Source organism: Psittacula echo (genome assembly GCF_963264785.1).
Source record: "Psittacula echo genome assembly, chromosome: 4".
NCBI classification, from domain to species: Eukaryota; Metazoa; Chordata; class Aves; order Psittaciformes; family Psittacidae; genus Psittacula; species Psittacula echo.
In genome coordinates this window covers 6,166,463-6,188,094 of record NC_137738.1, presented here as the reverse complement: position 1 = coordinate 6,188,094, position 21,632 = coordinate 6,166,463, and the positions used below count along the sequence as shown (strand labels likewise).

Below are 21,632 nucleotides of genomic sequence, written 5' to 3'. Positions count from 1 at the left end.
GGTGAGGGGGTTCGTCCCTGCTGCCAGGTGGGGAAGCAGCCGGGGGCGGGGAGGACAGCCTGTAGGAGAGAGGCAGGCGGGCAGGCTGACAAGGGGCCTTTTCGGCCTCTGCCCCCGAAAGCGAGCGGGGCCGGGGCCGGGACTGGCGCACGCCTGGCCCTTGGTGCGCGGAGCCGGTGGCTCCCGGCAGGGACCCCATAGAAAAGGGGTTCCCTACCATAGAAATCCAGCTCCACCGCCCCGCACGTGGCCTTAGGCACCCTAAGAAAGGGCAGCCCTCGCTGCCCTGAGCAGTAGCTTCCCTGGGACACCGAGGGCACCTGAGCTCTCCTGAGCCCATTGACCCGTGCCCGGCTCCTCCCGTTTCCAGCATCCGGGAGCCCCCGACTGCAGAGACCGCCAGCGTGGCCCGCAGGGCGCTGTGAAAAGCCTTCATCGTCAGAAAACCTTTTAAAGGTATCTTAAACGCGCTCAAAACAAAGTCTCCCGTCACACAACTGGTACTCACTCAGCGTGTGCCACAAGTGGCTGCTGGGGTAACCTGAGGACTTGTGCTTAACCTGGTTTTGTAAGAAAAAGTACTTTGACAGGCAGAGGGCATGTGGTGTGAAATAATAAATAATAGTAATAATAAACCGCAATACTTTTCATTTATGCATTTAGATATTTCCTGTAATTATGGTCTAGGGTACGCTGTTTTTCTTGGATGACACTTGTTTTGTTTTTTCTGCTAGTGATACTTTGTGGGATCTTGCTATAGCTGAAGTGGAGAAGAGAGAAAAGGCTGACAACGATGGCAAGCGTGCAGAAGTTTGGGAAAGATCAGTATTATTTATGGGAAACAAAAATGGGGTAATGCTAAATACTGTGCAGTTCTGTGCTTTTTGGACATAGTTTGCGTCAGGGAATATGTTTGGTATTTTCAGATATTAAGGTTCACTTAATTCTTCTAAAGACAGAATATATCATTCTGCAGAGAGTGGTCATTCCACAAAGTGTGGACCAATTAGATATTATTACAATTCAGAAATTCAAGTTTATGGTTTGGAGAGTCAAAACTTCAACCATTGGTATCAATAATATGCTTATTCTTCGAGCTTTGGCGTCATTAATTTTGTTTAAACAGTAACTGCTGGAAATACTGCTATTCTCTTTACTTGTTTGATGTGTCAAATTTCCCATTGTAGAGGTTTAACTGGTAACGATCCAATTTAAGTGCATTGTTAACAGTTTTGTTGTAGATAGAGGCCTTGAAATCCACCTATGAATTGTGCCTGTATTGTGTCAGATCTAGTTGCACATGCCTTATCAGTGATTGCAAACTCATGCTTCCACATGCCTAAGGCTGTTTTAACTCATTGTCCCATTAATGTTTGATCATTAATAATTTCATATTTTATTTTGTTAGCATTTATTTGTAAAGTAAATAAGGAAATGTTTGCCTTTTTTACCAAGTGAGTCACATTTTTAAGAAAACAAGTTTTATTTTAGAAGGTTTGGTGTATGTGCAACCTCCTTATCAGCAATTTTTAAAATACCATTTTCAGTGAAAATACAAGGACTTTTCAGATTTACCTGAAATTCACTGATTATTGACATAGGAAGGGACGCATAAGTTAACCATAGGAGTGCTAGCCCCTTCAGTGTAGGATGGTACTCAGTGTTTGAATTTCAACAGTGTAAAGACCCAGTTTTCTGTATGTATATTTGTATTTTAAACATTCTTTTTATTTCCATCTCATTGGTAATAATTAATTCCAGTGGAAACCACACATTACATAAAGGTATTATTAAAATTAAAAACTATTAAACAATTTAAGAGAGTTGGCCAGGTTCATCACTAATGTCTAATTTTAAGCACACTCTTCCTATTACTGTATTTGTCATCTCTATTAGTTTATAATTACAATAATGGTAGTGAACTTGATTCTGACAGAAAGCTGGCAGTTCAGTTTCCACTCTAAGGCTACAAACAGTTACAGGAGTTTACACTGTTCCAGTACTTTATTATTGGAACATTAAATGAGTGAGTTTCATTTAGCAATACAACTTTTATGCTTTAATGACAGTACAATAGGGGTCTTCTTTGTTTTTAATTTCCAGGGAAAGACTACTATTATACTGAGGTGCCTCAGGAGGTATGTGTTAAATTTTTAAAAGTAGTTTTAAAAGTAATTTTAGAAGTAGTTACTACCTGTTATCTGACCCCTTCAGTCCTCCTCTTCCAGCATTTGGCCATCCGTTCAGGTTGGTACTACTGCTCCTCCTGTCTTCAGCAAATTAGAGCTGCTGTCTTAAAGTGTCCTCTCTGTACTGCTGTTTGTAAGCCAAATTCTGAACTGACTGATAAATATAATTTAGTAACTGCAGAATTCACTTTCTTTATTTAGAGGATCTTGACAAAATGAACTTATTTTTCCTTATATAGGGAGGAGATTCCAAAGCCGACTTTAGCCTTGGAATATACTTTTGGAAGAAGGGCAAGGAGACCCGATACAGTGAGTATCTAGAAATTAGAGTTTACCATATTTTTGTATATATTCATGCACACATAGAAATAATATATATGTTTTGGTTTTATGTGTAAGAATCTTAGCTTATTGTTTGTGAAACATTTATCTAAATTAGCTAGCTTAATTTTCTGTTTCAATCTGTAATAGGTTTATCCCTCTCACTAAAATACTGTAGATCAGAGACAAAAGTATAGACCAAAACAATCAGATTAATCTATAAAAGCTACCTTGTTTGTTGTGTTTGAATGCTTTTATTTTCCCTTTGTAACATAGTATGCACACTTTTAATTTTGTCTTTGAAATGCAAACTGAGTATAAACTAATAAAGATACCTTACAACTAGTTTTGTGAGAAGAGCAGCTATCTTAGAGGATGTAAAATCATAATGAAATTTTGGGGCTATGTGTCTGTATCACTAATTTTTGTACTGCAGATTATATTAACAGAAATACTGAACCCATTTCCATCACAGCACAACACTGTCCAGCAGCAATAACTGTTGTTGCAAGTAATTGCTGTTTCTGTTACTGAAGTAGGGAGTGGAAAATCTGACTCTGAAAGATAAAAATCATGTAAAACTTTTCCTAGAAACTAAATGCGATGGTAGAGATTCATTACTTTTCCAGTTACAAGCCTCTCAAAAAGCATTGGTCTCGAGCTGCAATAAACAAAAAAAAAAAGGGAAGAGAACATAATTTTTCTATGTTTATCATTAATCATGTTGCTTCTTGACTTTTTTACTTTACCACAGTCATTTATCAAGACAGTCATAGGCATACCAGGAGTCTTTTGTAAGTGTTGCATGGGATTTCTTTAACATGGGGAGTTTTCTATTTGGTTTTGTTTTTCAGAAAATACTAGTGAAATAATATATGTTCTTGTTCTGAATCACTTGCATGAAAAGCCAGTTTATCAGGTGACGATCTTCTCTTGGTGTTGCATGGAAGCACACATTTCTAACATAAAGAAACTCTTTTACAGCCTAAAGATGTAGCTCATTTTTGGGAGCTAGGTGGTGGAACCTCGTTAATGGAACTCATTCGAATACCAATCACTAGTAACAGCATAAGGTAAGTGATTGGAATTAGCATTCCAAAGTTAATTCCAGCTTTCCTTCAAACATAAGTAAATCTCTAGACATTTTATTGTGGAAAACTCTGTCAAAATGTAAGATAGAACATCTATAATTTTTTCTAAAAAACGTTGTAAAAACTACCAACACTTTGCTGACCTTCCTTTTCATAGTTTTCTCCTAATAAGCCAAGTTCTTCAGAATCTCCAACTAGAGGAAGCGATAACATGAACGAAATAGGTTGGCCTTAAGTAGCTAGAACAAGAAAAACGGACAAAGAGAAGACATTGTATCTTTATGCTCAGTGAAGAGCAGAAAAAGCAATTTTTTGTATGCCTGGGGCATGTGAAAAATAAAATCTTGCTTCCTACTTCTCTATGCAAACGTAGATGGCACATCTGTGAGGGGCAGTATTTTAGTTAAAAATAAGGCAAGAAATTGTGACTAAAACAATGCATTTTCTTGGAAGTGATGTGACCATCTGATGAGAAGATGAGTGAGCTTTAACTTCTGTGGAAAAGAAAAAGAAAGAGGCATACAGTTTTTATCATGTACATTTCCTACTGTTTTGGCTATTGAGATAATGCCATTATTTAGTGAGAGACTAAGAAGGAATAAAAACCACTTCTGGGATGTGAAGCTTTTTTGTTCCTAGAAGAGCTTCTGGAGGAAAAAATCAACTATAATTTTTCCGTTATTGTCTAAATGAACTTAACAGGGCTTCACCTCCATCAGTCTTTTCTTCCCTTTTTACTGGTAAGGAATCTTCTCATGTGGGTGATGTTAAGATTCTTTGATGGGGTAGCAACATTGTTCTGTAAGACCACTTCCATTTGTAAGGCAATATTTTAACATGCATAAATTCTACCATTTCAACTGAAGTGTAAGTGCTTTTCAGTGGTTTTCTCATCTGTCCATAGCAGAGCAAGTTCAGTGAACTATATCTAGTTTCACCAAAACACTGTTCACCAGGTTTTTTTCCTCACAGCTTTTTATAGTGAAAGTGGACATTCACTTTGCTTTGTAGTCTTTCTAATACCACTCTGGTCTGGAATCCCCCTTTTCAGATCAAGACGGAATGTGAAAGAAAGATTGCATACATTCAAATGGTTGCTTTTGCAATCTTCTTCTTTACAGTTGCACTTTAATGCAGTTTTGGGAGGCAGGGTTTTGGAAGGAAAGGAATTTATATGTAAAACATTTGTCACCATAAATGATGAAACATAAAATGCCACCATAAAACATAAATGTCACTGTAAAAGCCTGGTAATCACTAAGTACATCTTGAGTACTCTGAATTCTTCCATTTATCTTTCAGAAGACTTTCTCATACACCCATTTGATGTTCCAGCTAATTGGCACAGTCCATGGCACAGACTACTGCCCTTAACCAGATTTTTCTATTTCATATTACAAATGAATAATGAAAGTATTGAACTTCCTAATACATTAATGGTTAGGAAAGATCCTAACCATTTGCTAACATTGCTTCATCTGGGATTGTAGAGTTATGAGATGACAGGGACATGTGATACTAGCAGGTCTCAGTCATACAGGAAGAAGGAGCTAAATGGGCTCAGGATATTTGCTTTTTTTACTGCTTTGAAACACCGTCTCCAGGCAGAAGTTTTGATATATACAGTCCCCTCAAAACTCTGATGGAAAATTGCCAAAGTAATAGCTCTGAACAAGAGACAAGGGAAAGGTTTCTTCAGAGCTCAGAATATCCTTAAAAGCTACTTTGCTATGCCGTCACATTTAATTGTATCTTAGCGTCTATATTTTCACATTTGTTGCTTTCAGCATTTGTTCTATAAGTATGATTGTATATGAAAATGTTGACTGTCTTATGCACTAAAGATTTGACCAAGTCATGCTTTTTCATTAGGACATTTGCTGTAGTTCTTGTATTGGATCTGTCCAAACCTAATGAACTCTGGACTACTATGGAGAAACTTCTGCAGGTCACCAGAAACCACGTGAACAAAATTTTAGCCAAACTAGAAACGGCAAATCCTGAAGTAGCTGCTGAAATTAAACAGAGGATGAGGAACAATCTGCAGAGGGATCATCCAGTAAGTTGCTTCTAATATTTTCTCCAGATGTCACAGGCCTTTATACAGTTAAAGATAATGCTTTTGAAAATCATAAACAACTCTTTTAGATTTTTATGCATGACTGAAAATCCATTTGATGTAGATGAACCTGTTCACCGGAAAATTATAGCAATTTAATAAAAATTCAATAAGAGCAGAAACAAGGAAAGAAGGTTTCTTATATCTTTTTGTTAGATATCTAATGTGATTGTTATGGCATGTTACACCAATCAAAAGAAATAGTTTTAGAGTAGCAGTTTGCTTCTCCCCCCCTCATCTTTTTAAAATGAAGATGAAAACTAGAATGTACAAAAGTCATCTAGCAAGAGACTAGCTGAAGGTACAAATTTAAGCAAAGAATATAGTTATAACAGCCATCAACATGACTATATACTTTGCATTTATTTAAATGTCTATCACAAACTCAATGCCTTTTGATAATCTGACAACTAATTAAATTATAAAGTTTCAGAAATGTTAACATCAGTCCTTTAAACATAATTGCTAACTAAATCTCTGGAAAAGCTGAACTAGATTATGCGCAATAAAAATGAAAAGTCATTGTGCATTAAACCTCTGCAAATGTTGTGTGTGTATAATCCATAAATAAGTATTCAACAATTCAAAGACTTGGCACATAAATCTAGTTACTGTAACTTCTATAAAATGCTGCAATACAGCAAATGCTTATATAGCCCAAAAATTTAAAACTTAGAATTTATGAGAAAGCAACATATGCAACACTCAGTAGATTGAGAGTGTAGGGTTTGGGATCTTCTGGATTATTATTTTATTTTTTACTTTTGCAGGAGGTAATTCAAAAAAAGAAAATGCCTATGAGCACACTAGGCAATAAGTCATGACCACGGTGTTAAGTTTATATGTAGGGGCTTATGTATCAGAAAACTGCAAGCTTTTTTCATTAAGTAAAAACGAATAAGGCCATTAATTGTCAAGAAGAGAAGACTTACTATACTTGTCCTGTAGGGAATACAAATTATACCTTCTTAACTAGAATTTCTATACAGCCTTCATTATCAAAATCAGAAGGAATGCAAACGAATGTTATGTTACTCCTTGGTTGTCTTTTTACATTCATCATTGTTAAAAAAAAAAATTATGTCGATTTTGTGGGAGAAAATACTATCTTTTCTTGTCAAAGACAGTTTATTTGCCTTTTAATAGCTAAATATACTTTTATGATAAACAGGAATTGATGAGGTTCTTACAGGGCTTTTTTAAGGGTTAGATATATTCCATTGCCCTGGATAAAGAATTATTAACTATGATGATAAAGGATATCAGATGCAGACCTTGTTTAAAATTGCTGGATGCACCTGAAGTAGTCTATAGCCAAAATTAATTCTGTAGTCAAAAGATGAATAGGGTCTAGTAGGCCAGTTTTAGTGTTTCTGGTGTTATCCAGAATTAATTTTTTCTTAGTTAAGAAACTAAAACTAATTTTTTCAGTTCTGTATTCCTTATAACTAGTTCTAAGTTATGATAATCTTGCTGAAAGATTTTGCCTTGATATTGTACGAGTGAAGCCATTGTTTTTCCTGTCAAAGTAGAGGACTTTCAGTATGTGCAGCTTCTTGCTAATACACCGACTGTCATTTAACCTGTATGTGAAATAACTGGTTTTACAAGGGAAGAGTTAGGTCAACCTCTGCTACAGCACATCTCTTTTCCACTCTGCTGCAACCAAAACAGTTTGACTAAATAATTGCATGAACACATGAGGGGATTGTCTCATTTCATATGGGCTACAGGAAAACCTTCCAGATAACTTGAGAATTATTGTAATCTCCTTATTAAAACTTTTATCAGGAGTTAGCTGTTTAACTGTTAAATCTACACCCCCAAAGCTGTTTGCGCCCATTGGCATTTTCATGGTTGTTAAGTGACATTTCCTTTTTTCTGCTTGATATCAAACATTTGAAATTCACATTAAACATTTTTTAAGCATTTGGAAAATGTGGGGAGGACAAATGTGTGACACAAGCAAATCATTCAGCTTAATTTTCTTGAGCCTTTGTCTCTATTACCTTGTGTATAATGCAAGGAAGGGGAATATGTAAAAAAGCTGGTTCTACTAATCCAGTGTGGCACCTGTTCCGAAAATGAGGTTTTTCATCTCTTCCCATCTAATGTTGGAGCTGGAATGTATAGTGTAAGAGCCCTTTCATGCCAGTAAGTGTTCTGACTGCTCAGAGGGAACATTTTCTGACCATTTACAAAGAAAATGAGAATCTTGTAGAATGTGGTATGGATATTGCATTAAAATTGCTTCATCTAACTTAAGGTTTTGAAAAAAATAGAGCTTGTGTTCTGTGGATTAATTTTAATCCCTTTCAGTTGTTTTAACAGTTGCAATCTTCTACAGTTTGTTTACACTGTTTAACTGTTGCATATTTGTTTAATAGGATTATGAGTTAGTTGACCCTTTTCCAATACCCTTGGTGATAATTGGAAGCAAATATGATATTTTTCATGTAAGTAATACTTATTTTTTTATTTTTTTTATAATAATGGAAAGATTCCTGGTAAAGATTCTATATACTAAAATCTTGATAATAGTAATTATTTGAACAAAAGTATGGCCAAGTCAGCCTTCTTCCACCAAAAATCTTTCCATCCAGCAGCGTTATGGAAGACCTACTGTCATTCCTTTACAAAACATTCCCAATCTGATGATTTTTGAGATGTACTTGGAAAATGTTGAGATCTAAGTTGCTGCAGGCTAAAGAGGGAAGCAAGAAAACAACATGTTGGTGACTTTCTTTTATAATGAGAAAAGTCCAGCTCCATGTGTCCCTTCTGAGAGCAGCTTTAAGTTTATGGCAGTAAAAGAGAGGCGTCTCTCCTGCCAGCTAGTCAGACTTTTTGGTAGTTGTGTCAGAACAAGCAGTAAACTGTCATTTGAGTCTTGAACTTTAAGTACTTCTAAGTTTCTAGAGACAGTTTTAAAGCAGCACTTGATCATGAGAAGCTAGAACAGTATGTTTGATTTTTAGCTGCCGTGCTGGCAGCCTGAGCTTCTCTGGATGCCTAGATAGTGCATTGATACTTGGCTGAGTTACCTAATTCTTTACTAATAAAGTACTTCTTTCATACTGAGTGTTTATGCTGAGCCATGACCTCTTTAAAAATTAATGACTCTCAGGTAACCACCACAGAGTAACAGCCCTGTGCTTCTGGGGTCTATGGACAGACTCCTGCAGGCTTCACTGGGACCAGATTTTTGCCTACTTTTTCTGGGGAAGGCTATATATATGATCTGATATTAAAGAAACAGCGATGAAAAGGTATTTTTCTTTACCTTTCAAATCTTGCAGGTACTGGAACTTAGAGAACATTTAGCCAGAGGTGTACTGAAAGTTAAATATTTTCACAAAAGGAGAACTTATAGGCAGTATTTCTGCTTCTAAAAATTTAAAACAAAATTAAACGTTTAAGTTAATTGAAAATTCAGTACACATTCCACAATTAAGAAACTTTTCTGGACTAACATATTGCCTGAATTAGGCTCCCTCTGTAAAAAAGAAACAAAGAGAAATTGTGACATTTTCTTTTCAGAGTAGGCTGTTACCGATTCTGTCTTAAGATATAATTATGCTGACAGCTGAAAGCCTCATATATTGTAGCCTAAGTGCATTGCAGTTTATAAAAAAAAAGTTAAAAGTTCTAACTGTAATATTTTGGGTTTTGTTTCTTTCATGTGTGTTCCAATATCAACTTTTTCAGGAGTTTGATTCTGAAGTGAGGAAAATAATAAGCAAGACACTTCGATTTGTTTCACATTACTATGGAGCATCATTAGTGGTGTGTATATTAACTTTCTAACTAAGGATAGAGAAGTTAAGCAGTATTTGTGTTACAAAACAATATTTAAAAAAAATAGATATGTAAAATTCCTAGAGAAAATGGATTTGTCTTATAGTACCTTTATTCATGAGCGAATCTGCCGGAATGGGTTACACGTATTGGCAGGGAATGGATGGACGGATATATCTTGTGAACAAACAAACCAGACAATTATCAGTATCAGCAAAACTAAATACAAATAGTAATCTGTTAGCCAGCTCAGTTTCTCTATCAATTTACTGCATATCTGGAATTTTTTTTTTTTAATACAAGAAAGGAGGACAGGCAAAAGTGATTGCCCTCGATCGAATTGGAGAACTGGCCCTTTTGGTAAAAGCATGAATTCATGTCTCATGACCTGGCTTTGGTAGAGTTAAGAACTTACATCCAGAGGCTCATTTTCACAGCAGTTTGAGTATACCAGATCATCACGCTCGCAGTGTTGAAGAATAAAGGCAGGGATTTTTTTACAGTAATGAGTAGGATCTGCCAACCATGAAGACAATGAAGCACTTATGTGGGTATATAAATTGATTTTGAGATTAGCAGATCATCTTCTGAGTAAGAGCAGAAACATGCATGCTGAGGTTAATGCAAAAAAGCTGCCTCTTGGGCTCTCTTTACATCAGAAGATGGTTCTAATTGTATCAACCATCATTTATGTAATAAATAATATTTAATTGTGGCTCATTTTGATTAGCAATAACTTATATTGGCTTTAGATTCTTATGATCACAGCATGTCCTTTAATACAACTGAGTGATGATTTTTTTTTTTTTTTAAAGTATTTAAGTATTACTGTAATTAAAAATAAAAAACCAGGAGCCTGAAACTCTGGCTGCTAAATCCTGATTCCCGTTGAAATGAGTGGGAAAAACTTAATTTCCCCCAGTAGGGATCTGACTTCTTTCTCAAAGACATGAATCTGTTGGGATACAAAAGCCCTTGGACATGAGTAAGCGTGATGTTTGAGAAGATATTCTGGGAGCTGCTTTCAGATAAATCTGTGCCAGTTCTGCCACTATCAAGTTGCTTTTATGTTGTGTGAACAATTTTATAGTTATTCATCATATTCGTGTTTATGGTATTCTGGATAATTTTTTATGTGGTTTAAATCTTAATAACTGATTCATCTTGGGAAAAAGTTTTGTCTCTTAATGTACATGCTTCAAAAGTTTTGAATACCTTAAAATTTGTTCTCTAATCTTTACTTATGTTATTTTTAATTTAATCTTTCTTGATCTGTATATCCAGTGACAAATACATTCATGTTTTGGGAAGGGAAGATGAGATATTTATTCTAGTAAATTCAGTGAACGTATACCAAATTTATTGACGTCAGGATTTAGCCAGGCTCTATCTGAAATCCTCTACACAGATGACATAATGTAATATTTCTATGATGGAAGATCATAATGTATGTTTTGTTTTCTGATTCATTTAGTTTACCAGTAAATCTGAGGCTCTCCTGCTGAAAGCCCATGCTCTTATTAATCACTTGGCATTTGGCTATGATAAAAGGTAACATAATTATTGTCCAACTATTAAATGTCTTGCCCAGAGTCTAAAAGTACTTAATAAAAATATTTTAATCACCAGACCTTTTTTTTTTTTTTTTTTCTTAAATATGATCTCTCTTCTTATTCGTGGAGTTTGACTCCTGGCTCAACTGCCTGTCTCTGCATAGGACAGTGATAACTCCTTGGTTTTGATCCCAAAACATGGATTAGAAACATGGTCTCCACTAGAATTGAGTAGATTTTTATTCACATTTATTTGTATGAAAAGCCCAGTAAGAGTCTGGTCTTGGCTAGAATAAGGTAATTTTTTTGTTGAATGCTAAATGCTCACTTACTACATTTTCTTTTTTCTGTTTAGCAAATCTGTATCAGTGGATCACAGCAAACCTCTGTTTATACCAGCAGGCATGGATTCACTGAGCCATATAGGTTAGAACATTTCCTCTTCATTGTATTTGTTGCTGAATTGTTTTTTAAAACAAGAAAAAAGTTAAGAAAATAAAAAATAAAGTTAAATTCAGTTCAGCATCAGTTTTAACAGGTTATTGAAGGAAATTGCTTAGAAAGTTTGAAATTATCGTTCCATATTTATAGTACAGGGAATTACTTTGTTAGGTAGTTAAATAAACTATTGGGACTACTTCGAATAGTAAAGTACCAACAAGCTTAGATCTGAAAGAAAATATAATATACAATACCACTCAGCCCTTTTCATGGCAGGAGATCAATGTTTTTTCAAACTTATTGAAGCTTTTCACTGTAGAATATAAAACATTGTTAGATGGGTCATTATCCAAAATTGTTTGACAATTTCTCTTGTTATGACAACATACTTACATCACCTTGTGCTTTGCTGTAATCCTTAGGACCACCACCTGCCTCTGACAGTGATATTGCAAAGCTGTGTGCAAATACACCTTTGGAACTGTGGAAAAAAGTATTTGAGAAAACATTTCCTCCCAAGGTAGGTACTTACATGTCTGCAGCACAGCCTCCTTCCTCATACAACAGTAGTAATATCAGCTACTGATTTTTGTCTTTCAAGTCCAGTGACTAGCATTTCAGTCTCACTTAGCAGTTCTGTTCCTTCCAACCTTTTTAATTCATACATTTTTAAATGTACACATTTGTATGTAGTGTTCATTCGATTATTATCTTCTATATCTTCAGTCACCTTCCTACATTCAGTAATAGTGAAAGTACTGAAGTAATTGTTTTTTTCCAAAGTTTTAGCATTGCCTTTCATTATATCGAGAGACAAGCTGTACTCTGGTTTTGGAATTTGATAAGGTGACATATCCCCTAATAACCAAACCAAATGACAGTGATGTTCCAAGAGGAGAGCTCTTCCTGGCTGCAGGAAGCTGCTCATCCTTGTTCTCCTAGGGCATGAGGCTTTGAATGTGTTAGAGTTCCTTGCCAAATCCTGGCACTTTGCTATGGGAAGTGGTTGGATCTGCAAGGAAATCTGAGTCCCTTGGCACCTATGTAATGCTAAATCTTATACATATTTCAGAAGTTTTTTGTCCCAAAAGGCAAACCCCCAAATACTTCAGGCTGCTGCTTTCTCCTTGCATACTCAATCGTATCACAGATTTTTATCCCTGTCCATTTCCTGCTGTACGTCATATCTGGGCAGGCAAGGAAGTCAGGGCTCCAAAACTGTGCCTCAAATTATGGTGTGCAAACAGGGCTTTTTCCAGTTTTCAGTGTATGGATCTCTATTCTTGGTGAAAAGGAATCTGAATTCACCCTTTCCACTCACTTGGCTGCTACATATCAAAGCCTACAAATTATTTCAGGTGGCTTGTGACTAGAACAAATTATCACTACGATGCTGTTCTCAGTACACTAAGGCTCAACATGATAGAGACTAAACTTTGCTTTTCAGAAGCTATACAGAACTATTATTCTTCATGTTGATTTCCTCATAGTGTTTAAAAACACAATAGGCAAACACACATCTCCCAGTAACTCCTGAACTCCTTCTGAAACAGCTGGAGAATTAATAGATTTCTCATCTTGGAAGCTCCATTAGTGTTCTAAGGTAACAGTCTAATTAAAGAAGATTTAAAGAAGATGTGCCAAGTAGATTCCCAGGTTTCTGGTTTGGTTCCAAAATGCGCTTTAAACTCTAAAGCTGTTTTTTAATGCATTATACATTTCTTTTTCCATTGCCTCATCTAATAAAAAGTATAATTCTATCATTCATACAATTGCCGTCTTGCTACTTTCCATTTGGTATGAGTAAGGAGAAATGTGCAGGACAACATTTAGAAAACCCAAACAACTCCTCATTTGATAGTGTTTCTTTCTGTTAATGTACTTGCTTCTTTGGAATTAAAGTTATTTTTCCCTCAAGGTTAGTAAATGAAAATTCAGGTATTTGGGAAACAGATAGTAATCAGTTTCTCAGCTATTGGAGTAATGCTTCTGGTAACTGGAACTGAATTCTAATCCTGAGTAGTAAATGCTCTAGCAAGAGCAGCCTTAACTACGCCCAAATGTCATGGGCCAGAAAAGATATTTTCATTCTGAGGAGAACAACTACCAAATAAGAATATTTTCTTTCCTTTCAGATCTAGCTGCACTATTACTTTCTCATCATTTTACCAGTCTAAGATTATTTGTTTTAACCTAATCTGTGTCCTATAGCACAAAATTTTTCCATATATGCAAGATTTTAATACATTTGTATTAACAGCAAATAATTCCATTAGATCTACAGCATGGCATTTTCTTGTTAAAAGAACAGAAGATAGATTTTATCATTTGGGGTTTTGTAATTTCTCCTTTTAGAGTTCCAGTGATTTACAAGATACAAGGGACCCTGCACAGGATTTACAATATGCCGAGCATGAAGTTGATGTTATGAGAGCTCAGAAAAAACAGGTGTGTGGCTGTTCTCCAGTTGCTGTTCAGAGTCAGGTATTCCAGAACCACCAGCATTGCTGAATTAACTCATGTAGAATATGCTCATAGTCCCATTTTTGCATTTAAATAGCTTCAACTTTAGTTTTCAGCTTAGTGGTTGGTTGAGCCTTTTTTCCATTGGTAGACATTAAGCTGGAAGAGCATTGTTAGATCTCAGAGTTTTGGCTCTGTAGCGTCTTTAGAAATTAATAATCCAGATTTTCTCTCTGACTCTTCCAGGATTGTTTCACTAAAATAATACTGAAGCAAAGCTATGAAGCTTTCTTAGCAGTAATTTCTTCATTTCTGCACCCTGTACAGAAAAGAAAAAGCAGAAAGCCTAGGAAGTGGTATCAAGGTGTGTGTGTGTGGGCATTTACCTTTTTTATTTTTGTCTTTCTTCTTCAAAACCCTTTAATTAAACTGGAAAGGTGCTGAGATGATCACATTTCTGACTTGGTTTTGCAGGCTATGTATGTTTTACCTTAAACAGAGGGAACAAAATTATTCCACATAGTGGTATTTGGCTTATCCCCTGAATTCTGGGAAAGACCTTTGATAGGGAAAGGGTCTTTTTTTTTTTCCTCATTAATTTTGAAGTGTTTCAGCATTTTCCTATATTTATGATGAATTGATTTTAGAGAAAAATTCTGTGGCAAACTAGAGGAAGGTTAGACTATTGCCTTATAGATATCAGTGTGTAACATCGCATGAGTAGAAATACTGTATATAGTCTTCATTGATACCACAGGTATGGGTCTGTTAAAATCAATCCAAGATTTGTGTGTTTTTCTTTGTTTGGAAGGAGTATCACATGCTGAACCTGGAAACTCTCTGTTTCATATAGATTCAGTTGTTTCACACACAGAAAATTTTTTGCTGGAATGACTGAGAAGCATTCCACTCTCTTCTCACAGCTTATACATGGGCTATTTGTGCACCATTTAAATTCTTCATGGACCAAGTTACTGTGGTTAAAGGAGGCTTTCCAAACAGTGCTTTAAGATGATGGATTGCACCAGTCTATATCTCACGTGCTTTTACAGACCCCCACCCTTCAGATGAAGGGCAGTTTTATTGAATTGCACTGCAGTTAATCTCAAATAACCCCAAAATACACGGCAAACTTCATCTATCTGCATGCTTGTAAAAGAAAGCCAAAGGATTAGGTTATAATTGCTGTCATGTCTTTGTAGATTTTCGTTAGATTGTATAAGGCAGTAAACACACAGGTACCTGATCCAAAGAAATACGTTAATAATATAAGGAATAAAGCAATTTCAAGAGTCCCCTGCAGTCTTTGAATTCACACATTACCTGTAACGTCCTGTTAATGCAGGTATCGGTTCTGAAGTTTTTTCACATCAAGAGCAGTCTTAGAAACCCTAGGAATTTGTAAAGCAGATTGCGTTTGGAATTCATAATGTAATCTCTTAACTCAGTATATCTATAGATCTCAAAATAACTATATGGTGTAATACGTTTGTTATTTTAAGATAATGCTTATGTCTTGCAAAAGAACACACTGATTTGCATTGATGAAATGATACAGGAAATTTATTAATTTTCTATTTTTAAATAAAAGAGGCTCTTAGAATCTTAATCTGTTCAAGGGCAATGCAAACCAGTGTAGCTTCTTTTAGTTGGACTACTACAAGTAACTTGAGCATTAAAGAGAAAATTACTTTTGTTATCTAAAGCTATTTCCTAAACTTCTCTATTATAAAGTTCAATTTTACAAGATTATTTGCACGTTATTAAAATGTTTTCTACTCCAAGAATTTTATTCAATTTGAAATGCACCAAGATAGCAACAGACTTCTAAAAGAACTCTGTAGTTGCAGTGATTCTTGAAGTGTCTATGAAAAGTGGCAACACAAAAATCCAGTTTTTAAAGCAACATTTTAAATACATCCCAAGTCGGACATTCTTTATAGAGTCTCATGATATCTATTGTGTAGGAGGAATGGTATATCAAGATGTTTAATATGCAACATGTTGCTAATGAAGTCATGGGACATAATGCAAAATGATGACTGTATATTTCAAAGTCATTTAAGTGCATGTTATCATTTTTCTCAGTTACTTCTGGTTAGTCAGTATGCCACTTTGGACTCTAGGTGATCACCAGTTTGCTTGTTTATCTCAAAGATAAGCTTTAAAGGAAAAGTAAACACAAAAATATGGCAACAGAAACAGGATATAGCCCTGTCAGTGAGTTCGATAGAAGAACTAGCATACCTGACTGACTCAGTCCTGGTCAGAACTGTTCAATAATGTTGTAACAGATTTATAGATAACTGTGGCAGTACAAAGCTTAATTAAATCAATTCCAAGCGTGTAACCTTGGTTGAAGGGGTTTTTTTGTCTGCCTAGCGGACTATAAGGTTAAATTCTTGAGTATAAGATTAGAAAACAGTTTAGACAGAAGAAAGTACAGAAACAAGAAAGTATCTGGCTCACTCCCATGTCCTAGCTGTCAGCTGGTATTTATCTGAGATGCTTTTTGGTTGTAGAAGTTGAGAGTCCATCTTATCAGCATTCTGCCACAGGAGTGTTTTCTTTTAGGCCAGGTTATTTTGCCTCCTTAATGTTTTCAGAGTTAACTATAAGATGTACCACTCCAGTTCTAGACCTTTTTGCTCTGGAAAGCTACCTGAGGCTGTCCTTCCTTCAGTGTGCCTTTGTTCAAGGCATAGCACGTCTCAACTACATCTTTTCAGAATTCTTTTCCTATTTTTTGTCCCACAGACACACAACATGCAGGTTTGTATTAGCTAGTGCTGTTGCAATTGCTTACTGCTTTTTTGGTCCCTGGAGAATCCAGCACCAGGGATGGTCTTGGAGGTTACATTTTTAATGTATTTTTTAACTATCCAATTCTGTCCAGGAATTACTGGAATTTTGAGCTCTTTTGCAGGGCTTTCAAGATTAAAGAAAAACATTCATTTTGCATGTTCATTGGGCCTTAAACATGTACCTTACTGTTAACTCTTCATGAAGTTCACATAAAGCATAAGCAACATGGCAAACTTGTCACCCGTTGCTCTCCTTTCTCTGCTAGCTTTTTGGCATATGATGCTTTAAAGTCACCTTAATTTCATTTTAGCTACACACATAACTTGAATAAGAGTGGGATTAGAGCTGTACATACACCACCTGCATCTGTGAGAACCTATGAGGGCATAAAGTCTTGTTCCTTAGTTCTTTCTAAATGTTTGTGGCAGAGAGATTGGCACATGAGGGTGCTTGCTCTGTTCCCTTCCTCTCTTCCACAGAAGCAAGTGCTCTAAAATGTCTTTTCAAAGGTGTTTTTTTCATCCCAGGTCTTAGCTATCCTGTTACACCTTGTACTGCTAATGCTTCGAATAGGTGTTTGGACCTTTTCCACCTGGCCATTTGACTGCAGCTTCATTTGTTGAAGCAAATGATAAGGTTAACCTTGAGCTCCAGGAACTGGATAGCTCCCAGTCAAGTACTTAAGAAGTCAGTGTCATGCAATGCTGAAATTCACCTTGGCTGGCCCTTGTTACACAAAGGTATTACTTTAAGGATTTGTGCCAGTTTTAGCTGAAGCCTAATGCCATAAAATATACCAAGGAAAAAAAATAATTAAGTGCCTGGTGGTGGTTGACGTCAGTTGCAAGAAGTAATGAAAGCAGATCTCAACAAAGAGGGCTGTAACTGTTAAGACTTTAACAAGTCCTAAACAGAAGGGGAGGTTCTGTGTCATATTTCCCCTAAAATAGAAGTGACCTAATTAAAGTTGTCATTCAGCACTAGAAGTCATCTTGGTGTCAGATCTGCAGCTGTCTTTTTGACATGGGGACTGTGCTAGCCAGCAGAATAAAAGCCATATTTTTTGAGCGTACTTTGCTGACATGACCATACTTGGGAGACAGTTTCAGCCTCATTCAACAAAAGACTGTGTATTGCATGGTGAACCTCCTTAGTCAGACCAGTGTTACTGGGTAGAGAAGTGTGACAGGCACCCTAAAATGGATAACAGAGCAGTAGCCTCTTCCATTATCTCCAGCGGAGAAGTGTTAGCCTTCATATCGTAGAGAAAAAGTTATTTAGGATGTTTACTCAGCTGCCAAGAATAGGCTTTCTTGTTCACATGAAAGCATGTCCAAATGGCTACAAAAAATAGTTTGTTTTTTTTTAAACCAACTTAAACAGCATTATTACTGAAAAAAAGAGCACTGTTACTAGATTTCCTACTGAAGCTTAGGTGCTTAAGATTTTTAATCTTTGTTTCAGTACTTGGCTATTTTTACCACGTTTCAAATTGAGGGCACTTTCAGTGAGAAACTGCATGAAAGTCAAAATCCTATCAGTCCCTCAAAACAGAGGAAATGCAACAATTAAGGCTTTTCCTACAATCTTAATTTTTCCTCCTTGTTTGTAGACATTAATAGTATTGTCTTTAATTACATGATCATATACTATTTTGCTGATGTCTCAATTCAATTGTTCAGTATTTCTTTTCATCATTCTTATTCTTTGTGTACCTTATTTCTCAACCTGCCATTCAGACACTTCAATGAACACAAAAGTATTAATTTTTTTTCTCTGAGAATGCGTGGTAATGTTATCTTATCCGAGTGCCTCACAAACATCAGTTAAGTCTTTCTTCCCAATCCCTTTATGAGATTAAGTGTGATCTTCCCCATTTGACAGATGAAGAATTTCTAGAAACACAGAAGTACAGAAGCATTAAGGTTAAAAAAATCATTTCAAAATCCACTTTATGCCGGAGTTGAGACATGTAGGACAAGTTTCTAGCACTAATGATGTTTAAAGCACTCAGAGCACAGTGAAAGTATGTTTTAATTGCAGTTGTTCATTCCTTGTAAATCTGACCTGTGCCCCCTACACTTGTTACCTGAACCCCAACATTTTGGCATACTTTGAGATATATTTTTTAGCAAATCTTCTTTCACTTTGGAAAGAGGATCTCTTAGTCTCTGTATCTGACTATACTGACTGTATAGTCACAGTGTATTCTAGAATGCTGCTTATGTTCGTAGTAGAAGACTCTGAGCAGGAAGGTACTCTTTTTTCAGAAGGGTGTTGGGGGTGTGTATGATCTTCAAGCTGGATTTGAAAGATTTTTCCGTTACATTTCTGACTTAGAAAGTAAAATACATCCCTGTATTTTACATGAAAACTAAGGAAGTGTACTTTCCTGACAGCATTTTTCCTCCTGAATCACTGAATTTCTTAAAGATTCTTTTTTTTTTTGGTAAATATTCCTCCATTTAATCACATTTTTCTTTCGTTTCTCATTCTTTAAATGTTAGTTTTACCTAGATATGCCTCCAAAATAAATATTTATAATTTTTTTCTGTACTTCTGCATGTAGTAGAATAGCTAGAGTTTTAAGATAGGCTCTGGTTTTGATACTTTGCATTTGTGTTGTTTTGAATTGCTTTTATACTGAACTGCCTTCCACCTAGCTAAGAGCACGGCAAAATAAATTCTGCTAAATTATTTGCCTCTTTCTTGAAACTGTTTAGTAAGATGATAAATCTGCAAGGCTAATTATTTAGGCAACACCTGTAGATATGACCCCCAGACGGCATTGTTGTTATATGCAGAATTTCATTGTCTAATTTTACTTGTTCCATTAGCCTTTGGGAAAGGGGTTAGAACTGGAATTATTTATTTAGTACAAATCAGGTAACTTGTGCTCCTTAAAATATCACTGCTTTCTTTCTATTCCTAACTGTTGGCAAGTTCCCAAGTGTTCAGTATGTTCTGAGATCATAATTACATAATAATAATAATGAGGGAGTGAAAATACTGAGTAAAGACTGGCTTAGTGATAGAAAAGTTCAGAAGTCCTAGAGTTGTATTTAATAATGCAACTTAAGAGATTTAGCCTTCTTGTACTTAAGTGAACAAAAAGCAATTGTAGCACTAAGTTAATTTTTGCTGAAAAATATCTTCGGAAATAATTCCAGCATGCACCACTACATAAAATTCAGAAGATGAAACTGTTGTTTAGCAATGTTGCTAGAACCTTTTATTATCGGCTTCAAAATTCCCAGTAACACTTTTGACTGCAGTGAGGTAATTTTTCTACCTTGCTAGTACTTGGCTGATGTCAAGTATAGCATAATGTAGACTGCCTCACCTTACATACCTAATTAACTTCATTTATACCTCCACAGTTTGTGCCTCTGCTTGCTTTTAATAATCCATTTACTATCTAGAAAATGTGTGATTTTAATTACCACATTGGGTTGGCATTTATTTTTACACACAGATGCTAACTGTTCAATGTACTGAACAGTAGCACCTGAAAAAATATTTTAGTTAATGATTGAAAAATAGAACAGAAGTAAAAGCATGGCATGATTTTCTGTCATGAGTAGTACACTTCCTGAAAAACCTCAAGCAATGACGAATATTTGCACAATATGCAACAGCCTAGGTTGAATAGATATAATAGATACGGTATGCTGATTTCGTAAACAGCGGTTGTATTCCTTCAAAATATATTTCTGCTTACTGCTTTCTGACCAAGCCTGTGTTCTGCATGGCTTTCTAAGGTCCACGGGTAGCTCTCTTAAGTTATCGCTACTGTTGACATGGAAGCTTACAGAAGTTCATCTCTGTCCTGTGTTTAAAAAAAACCCAACAAAATAGGCTCTATTCTTCTAGTTTATTTTCTGTAATCTTTAGCAATTACTAATCCATTTTGCTTCTTGAAAGGCCCTGACTTCATGTGTGTGTAACAGTAGTTTCTGTTGGGTAATTCTGGCCTCTGTTTTTAAAACATGGATAGTGTTCCATTTCTGTATGTTCATAGGTAGCCTGGTTTCTCAAAATGAATGTCTAAGAAAATAATTTCTTCTTTCCTAGAAAGTCTCTAGGTCTAAATAAATAAGACCTAGCTTCCTATATGACAGTAAATGTAGCAGAATTTATAGCACTTTTAGTATAATTTTGTTAAAGATAAAAATATGTATAGTACTTTTTTTTCTACAGTGATATTTGTACATGCTTTAAACGTTCAAATGGCAAATGTATGTATCTTACAGCTTTTAGAAATGAAATTAGATTAATATGTATGTGTGTTTCTGTTTTAGGAACTTGAACAATACAAAAGAAATGCCTCTAAATCCTGGAAAGAAATGGATTTTGACTCTGATTGATGAACTGCTATAGGTGTCTTCAGTTTAGCATTTAGTTTTATAATTTTAACAGTACACTAGCAAATTAACCTGATGCAGTTGAAAATATACAATATCAAAAATGCAAAAAGAGTATTTATTAAGCATTCCTGTGAATAAACATCAATAAAAAGATGTTTATTCACTCAGTCCAAATTTAAGTGTATCTTCATACTAACATAGAGTTCTACAAAGTGGGGAGAAAGGAATTCTAGATTGCTCAGAGATGAGTTTGAATATGAAGACTGGCATTAGTCAGTTGTACCTGTAAGTTATTTACATGTTATTTGGTATATTTTTGAATGCTTCTGCCCTAAATGTATTTAAATACAAACAAATTTTCACACCCAAAATAGGTTTCCTTAGTTCATTGCACATATAATGCAAATGCAAAGCTTAAGAATATATTTGCATCATTGTTTGATGTATTTGAATAGGATAGGTCCATGAAAACTGGCAAAATAAAG

At 35.5% G+C, this 21,632-nt stretch overlaps 1 protein-coding gene across 1 annotated transcript in view; it reads left to right on the top strand.

Moving 5' to 3' along the window:
• Positions 1 to 599: 599 nt before the first annotated feature.
• LOC308219692 (ATP-binding cassette sub-family G member 8-like) overlaps positions 600 to 21,632 on the top strand; it is a gene marked incomplete at both ends in the record, with an annotated part of 53,733 nt that continues 32,700 nt past the window's right edge. Inside the window, 12 exons of the mRNA XM_080614997.1 lie at positions 600 to 604; positions 735 to 852; positions 2,104 to 2,138; positions 2,429 to 2,498; positions 3,495 to 3,583; positions 5,474 to 5,660; positions 8,108 to 8,176; positions 9,429 to 9,506; positions 10,993 to 11,069; positions 11,427 to 11,497; positions 11,935 to 12,032; positions 13,868 to 13,960. Coding sequence (XP_080471123.1) covers positions 600 to 604; positions 735 to 852; positions 2,104 to 2,138; positions 2,429 to 2,498; positions 3,495 to 3,583; positions 5,474 to 5,660; positions 8,108 to 8,176; positions 9,429 to 9,506; positions 10,993 to 11,069; positions 11,427 to 11,497; positions 11,935 to 12,032; positions 13,868 to 13,960 — 990 coding nt within the window. The remainder of the gene's footprint in view (positions 605 to 734; positions 853 to 2,103; positions 2,139 to 2,428; positions 2,499 to 3,494; positions 3,584 to 5,473; positions 5,661 to 8,107; positions 8,177 to 9,428; positions 9,507 to 10,992; positions 11,070 to 11,426; positions 11,498 to 11,934; positions 12,033 to 13,867; positions 13,961 to 21,632) is intronic.